Source organism: Lottia gigantea, assembly GCF_000327385.1.
Source record: "Lottia gigantea unplaced genomic scaffold LOTGIsca_17, whole genome shotgun sequence".
NCBI lineage: Eukaryota > Metazoa > Mollusca > Gastropoda > Lottiidae > Lottia > Lottia gigantea.
The window spans coordinates 2,805,350-2,813,044 of NW_008708133.1; the positions used below are offsets into that span (position 1 = coordinate 2,805,350).

The 7,695-nt window shown below is 32.8% G+C and overlaps 1 protein-coding gene across 1 annotated transcript; it reads right to left on the minus strand.

The window, feature by feature from the left end:
* Window positions 1-2,099: 2,099 nt before the first annotated feature.
* Window positions 2,100-4,260, minus strand: LOTGIDRAFT_113701 (hypothetical protein; the record flags this gene model as incomplete). Its single annotated transcript, XM_009051757.1, has 3 exons — window positions 2,100-2,411; window positions 3,310-3,560; window positions 3,789-4,260. Coding segments are annotated over 3 exons (1,035 nt in total), but the record flags the coding sequence as incomplete, so codon positions are not given.
* Between the last annotated feature and the right edge of the window lie 3,435 nt (window positions 4,261-7,695).

Sequence of the window (7,695 nt, forward strand, 5' to 3'; positions counted from 1 at the left end):
ATATAAGAACATTGTTTTCACGACTGAATTGCCAGGAATCATAAACTAAACTACTGGCAACGAGTCAAAACACCAACTGAGATTGCAAAACACCGGTATGATATCGGCTGAAAATATTCCTGATTGAATGTTTCAATGACCTCATCACGATAGATTAATGGCGAAAGTATTCAAGAACATTTTCCATGAAATGTTGATCTTGTCCCCTATAGATATCTAAGTCTGCAATGTCCGCATGTATTTGAATTGACAGTCCCACTTAGAATAATTTTCAATTTCCAATCCAAGATCCAGAATTAAAATAAAGTATGGTGGCCCATAAACATCATGTAGTCATACAAATACTCTTATGTGAGAGATATTTTTGTAAATTTAAAACGAAGACAGGGTGATGTTTGTTTCGTCTCTGTTTAAAAAAAATTTTGTATCTGAATGTTGTTTACACCGCCAGTCAATCAAAGACTCATCAGTTCTGGCCACAGACATTCCACTCGAGTTTATTATGAGGTGAAATGTATCAAATTGCTCATCAATAGGTTAAAGGTTTTTATACAACAACACTGTTCTTGTCTCCGGCCAACCCTTAAGCATTCAAAATTATTTCAACAACATAATCTATTCTTTTAATCCCCAATTCTGTAGGTGACATAGAATAACAAAATGTCAAATATAAATGATTACTCTGAAATTGAAGTTGTTCTAGAACCACTTATATTCTTTAACGAAAACTACTGATAAACAAAATTACTTGTAGAAATTCCAGAGTTGTGTTCTGATAAACAGACGGTGCAGAATAGTAATCGTAAATGGATGCTTTTATTGCTGAATATAAGAATATGACAACGATGCTTGACAACGAGTGTAAGAAATCGGAAACTCAAAAGATAGTCAATGGAATTAATAAAGAAACTTCTCTGGCACAAGGGGCGCACAATTTTCACTATTTCACAACCCGTTGCCAGTGCGTCCATAGGAGTGTATCTTCCTTAAGACCCAATACCATTTTTTAAATAAAAATATTAAGTAACAGAAAGTTTAGCCTGTTATTTCTTAAAATAAAAATATATATCCACAGTTTAAGGAAAGATCAGCAACAAATTTCAACCTAAAAAACACACCTGTACTCACCTGAATGGAATAATGAAATCCAGTAAGAATGAAAGGGTTCCTGCTATCTAAGATTAGTACTACACAGACTCGATGGTGGTTAAACCGAGTCTATAACGGCAAAGAGTTTGTTATCAGGCCAATTCTACGTAATGCCACAACTTTTGCTTACGTTTTACACAGAATCCCAAAGAGGGTAGAAGGTAAGATATTGTCAGTTGCTTCTAGTAGATTGGTTAGATAGGTAATGTGAGTTGTGCACGCGTTTCTCCCTACATCTTATAGACAAACGATGAACACAGCTTGCAAACACTTGTCTGAACGTGCCTTCCTAATTTGGAATACAGGAGTAAAACGATACTATAAGAATTATCTGTATAATGTCATCAGTAGCTCCAATCAGAAGGTTGAAACCAGGTCACGACGGGGTGGGGGAGTGTGTATATACAAATCGCTGTTTAATATGAGATAATAATTCATGTTTACCTCATATCCAGTCGACTCGTCATCAAAACCACTCATTTTCAAATCATTAAAATCTTTCTAGAAGTCTGTACCGCCCTTAGGAGTAATATGATAATAATGTTATAACCATTCCTTGTTTTCATCCTTTCATTGTGACTATTTCAAAACTTTACGACAATTTGGAATGTAGAAAGAAATTCGCCTCACTAACCAAAAATATATATTATCTAGACAATTAAGAACGACCTACCCAGAGACTTTAATCATTACTCTGTAGAATTAGTCGTTTACCAATGTTATGTTATCTATCTTATGCTATCTTATTTCCAGGCAGAAGAGAAGACTTCTAAACACATTCCACACACAAACAGATAACATTGAAAGAACTGGGTTTAAACTTTTAGATTTGTTACAGCATTGCCAATCTACAGGTAATTGAAATAACTTTTAAAGTGTTATCGCCATGAAAATGAAAGATTTGCAACATCACGAATAACGTTTTAACAGCACATATTCTATCAAGAGAATCAAGTATCATATACAGGTGGATCGTGAGATACAGGTAGAACATTGTAATAGTTACACAATACCATGAAATACGGGTAGAAGACTGTACAGTAGTTATATAACATCACAAAATACAAGTACGAGACTGTACAGTAGTTATATAATATCATGAGATACAAGTAGGAGACTGTACAGTAGTTATATAATATCATGAGATGCAAGTAGTAGACTGTACAGTAGTTATATAATATCATGAGATGCAAGTAGTAGACTGTACAGTAGTTATATAATATCATGAGATGCAAGTAGTAGACTGTACAGTACCGGTAGTTCTATAATATCATGAGTTACAGGTAGAAGACTGTACAGTAGTTATATAATATCATGAGATACAAGAAGTAGACTGTACAGTACCGGTAGTTATATAATATCATAAGATACAAGTAGGAGACTGTACAGTATCGGTAGTTATATAATATCGTGAGATACATGTACGAGACTGTACAGTAGTTATATAATATCATGAGATAGAAGTAGGAGACTGTACAGTACCGGTAGTTATATAATATCATGAGATACAAGTAGGAGACTGTACAGTAGTTATATATTATCATGAGATAGAAGTAGGAGACTTTACAGTAGTTATATAATATCATGAGATACAAGTAGGAGACTGTACAGTAGTTATGTAATATCATGAGATACAAGTAGGAGACTGTACAGTACCGGTAGTTATATAATATCATGAAACAAAAGTAGGAGACTGCACAGTAGTTATATAGTATCATAAGATAGAAGTAAGAGACTGTACGGTAGTTATATAATATCATGAGATAGAAGTAGGAGACTACAGTAGATATATAGTATCATGAGATAGAAGTAAGAGACTGTACAGTAGTTATATAATATCATGAGATACAAGTAGGAGACTGTACGGTAGTTATATAATATCATGAAATAAAAGTAGGAGACTGCACAGTAGTTATATAGTATCATGAGATAGAAGTAGGAGACTGTACAGTAGTTATATAATATCATGAGATAGAAGTAGAAGACTGTACAGTAGTTATATAATATCATGAGATGCAATTAGGAGACTGTACAGTACCGGTAGTTATATAATATCATGAAATAAAAGTAGGAGACTGTACAGTAGTTATATAATATCATGAGATAGAAGTAGGAGACTGCACAGTAGTTATATAATATCATGAGATAGAAGTAGAAGACTGTAAAGTAGTTATATATTATCATGAGATAGAAGTAGGAGACTGTACGGTAGTTATATATTATCATGAGATAGAAGTAGGAGACTGTACAGTAGTTATATAGTATCATGAGATACAAGTAGGAGACTGTACAGTAGTTATATATTATCATGAGATACAAGTAGGAGACTGTACAGTAGTTATATATTATCATGAGATACAAGTAGGAGACTGTACAGTACTTATATAATATCATGAGATACAAGTAGGAGACTGTACAGTACCGGTAGTTATACAATATCATGAGAAAGAAGTAGGAGACTGTACAGTAGATATATAATATCATGAGATAGAAGTAGGAGACTGTACAGTAGTTATATAATATCATGAGATACAATTAGGAGACTGTACAGTAGTTATATAATATAATGAGATAGAAATAGGAGACTGTACAGTACCGGTAGTTATATAATATCATGAGAAAGAAGTAGGAGACTGTACAGTACCGGTAGTTATATAATATCATGAGATACAAGTAGGAGACTGCACAGTAGTAATATAATATCATGAGATAGACGTAGGAGACTGTACAATAGTTATATAATATCATGAGATACAAGTAGGAGACTGCACAGTAGTAATATAATATCATGAGATAGACGTAGGAGACTGTACAGTAGTTATATATTATCATGAGATACAAGTAGGAGACCGTACAGTAGTTATATAATATCATGAGAAAGAAGTAGGAGACTGTACAGTAGTTGTATAATATCATGAGATAGAAGTAGAAGAGTATACAGTAGTTATATAATATCATGAGATACAAGTAGGAGACTGTACAGTAGTTATATAATATCATGAGATAGAAGTAGGAGACTGTACAGTAGTTATATAGTATCATGAGATAGAAGTAGGAGACTGTACAGTAGTTATATAATATCATGAGATAGAAGTAGGAGACTGTACAGTAGGAGGTGTAGGATGCAGAATTATCGATACAGTAAGACAATAGAAGAAGCGAAACGTATTTGCATCGTATTCGATGTCGGACCTCATATTATTGTAACAGTGCTGATAAATCGAGTAATCTATAAACTCGCAATTGAAGTAGTTCCCATTCGCTGTCTCAAGCAGATAAGGTGAAATTAACTTACCGAATTATTAACAAACCGGCACAATTTGGTCAAAACAATTTTAAGATTATGTCATTGGTCTTACTATACGTCGGAATAATAGGATGTAAGAAGGCTAGTTGATTACATATAAATACAAGTATTATTTCCTCTCAATATCCTAATTATTACTAATACACACCAGCATTTCATAACACGATAGTTAAAAAGAATGTCTTGTAGTCGAATGATGCAGAATTATGTGTAGTACTTGTTGGCTTAGACCGATGAACTCAAAGTGTGACCATTTTGCCACTATGCTTAAAACGACTATGACAAAAGAAAGAAATAATGAACAGAAAGTTGGCATAAAGTTGAGCTTCGGATTTTTGAAAATGTATGTTCTTATATTATCAGATTATACCAAAATACTAGTTTTATAAATTCGTTTGTAATACTGAACATCTTTTTTCATCATTCACCCTTTAAACCTCTTAAAACATAGTCTGACATAAGAATAAGATATTAAAGAAGTCTCATTAAAACTTATAATTATATCTAAAGAAAATCAATTTAATTATCTAATTAGCTTACGTAATAGTTAGTATGACCCTGACCCCCCTGACTGACGACCCCAACCTTTATGAATATTAATTAAGCTACTGTTATCACAATATTAAGATGGTGGATATATATATATTACATTAATTAATTAGATGTAACTATGATGTTAATGTAGAACACGAGATAATTAATTCTGCCGGGGTTGAGTTATGTCAATTTCACATTACAAGTTCATAGTTTTTCAATGAGTCAAAGGCATCATAATAGGATCACAAATAGTTATCTCTTTACTTTTGGTGCTTTTGACATTGTATTCCCAAAGCTTTTATTATTTCTGGACTGTCATTATAGTTGAAAGTGTACTGTACATGAGTCCAAATACAACATTTTCTATTATAAAACCCTTACAATTTCGCATTTAGGACCCATGATACTCAGTCTAAGTATAATCACTAAAATTGCATTTGGTAATATTTTTCATTGGCCCCTTCTCTGAAAGGAATATATTCGTGCCTGAAAAAAGTGATTATACAACTTTAATGATAATTTAATCTACCAAATGTATGTATGACCATATTTGGAAGACCCTTTATCTCCTTGCACGCTATAATGATTTTAACATGTGAAACGAACCCTAGGGTTTGATATATGATACCCTTCAGTCTAAACAATAATAAATATTACCATTTCAACATGCTATGGTATAAGATTTCATTTGGTCGTTTTCTTTAATGGGTAATAACATTATTATTTAATTGAAAATGAAGGAATGCAATGTTATTTAGCGAAAAGAAGATAGGCCTACGTAATTATATTGGGTTTGTGCCACCACCTTTTAAGAAATCATTTGAGAATAAAAGAAAGTGGTACATATCCAATTGATTCATCTTCAAAATGTCAAGCTACTGCATCTTATACCTTGACTGCAATAGCCAGCTTTCTTGTATCCCGGAATGCAGCAATTTGATTGGATGGAATCGAATACAGTCGACCATAGTCCTAAACAGACAGACAGACTGTAAACATTATGGCTTATTTTTGACAGACTTCCTGTCAAAAATTCTGATTGGCTGTATTAGCTAATGTACAATCCAACCAAATCGCTGCATTTACAAACTGTTGTTGGTATAGAGTGGGTAACCGCCATCTCGCAGCAACGAATGCAAGTTTTTCGGGCATGACCTCAATCAATCGTTAAGATTTACTATGAGATTTAAACAGAGAGGACCTATTATTCAAGGTGCTTCTCTTGTTATTGTTTATAGATTAAAGTAAAGTGTAGACAATGAAATGAATACTAATAGAACGTCTAGGTTAAGGTGTTTATTTTGTTACAAAATGTTATGAGATGCATGTTACATCTACTGGTGACAGTTTAAATAGAGCACACTGTGTAAACAAAATTTGTATAGCATCAGTAATACTTTCACCTTATTCTGAATAACAAAACAGATTTAAACAAAATTTAAAGAATTACTTTAGATGGCCTGATATTTAAGCTCATTACGTGACCAAATTAAAGAAGATTTTCTGTTGGTTTTCTTTTGTTTTACAGTTAACTTGACATAAATTTCAAGGTCAAGACACCGGTCTATTTATCATATGAAGAGAACATTATACATAACGGAAACTCACTTTGTTCTTAATTGAATGAAGCGAAACTATATGATATCCTGCAAGTCTTGCAAGTAGGCTTATAGATATGAAAATCTTGATAAAATTATGCCACATGGTATATCGGTAATATTCCACCTATCAATATTGACTAGAGCTCATCTCATGCTTACAGACTGTGAATATTAAAGATCCCTCGCAAGTTGGAAATCGAAAAGAGTGAGCAATGCCTTGGTTGTGATAAAATTTCACCCATGACACACTGCATGGCGTTGTCTCTGAACAGGATTGACAAAACGACAACTAGAATATTCTGCTGTGCCAAGAACCTCGACTCATGGCCAATTGACAAAGTGGGCATTCAATAGTTAATATTAGCATTCAATCATTAAACCTGACATTAAAGCAATTTAAAAATCGTAGGTAGCCTTGGCCACGCTTTAATTATTATCCTTTAATCCTTTCGTTACGTATCCCGATAATGACCAATTGAAACGCAACGGTAATCAAAAGTGTTGATAAAAAAAGGGGTGTAGTCTGACACTGTCAATCATCTTCTGATATAATATATTGATAATATTTGAACAGCGTGGCCAAATTTAGATTATTTGACAGAGTGGTTCTGTACTCAAGTAGGCCCTAATAATTCTACTCTTCACATTGACTGCATTGCATTCGCTAATTTCCAATATTGAAAACTTTTTATATTGACATCACACGATAAAAATGAACTTGATTATGATAATGTAAATTATTGAAACGCAGTGAACAAAATCTTAAAGGTTATGATATCTAACCTTCACTTAATGCCTTAAATTTTGACACTCAAGATGAAAATTATATATTTTTTTTTATTGTGCAGCTTAAAAAAAACCATATTCGTCATAATTGATTATGAAAAACCACAAATTTACGATAAGCTGTGATATCGTAAACAAACTTTATGATGAGTAAGGCTAATACAATATCAGGTAATACCATTGGAATTCCTGGATTATCTAAAAAGCACATCGATTACGTCATACAGGTGAATCACTGTGTTACTAATAATAGTAACAATGTTTTATAACAGGAATTTCATCTTGTGTGATACCTACATTAACAACCTGTGAATC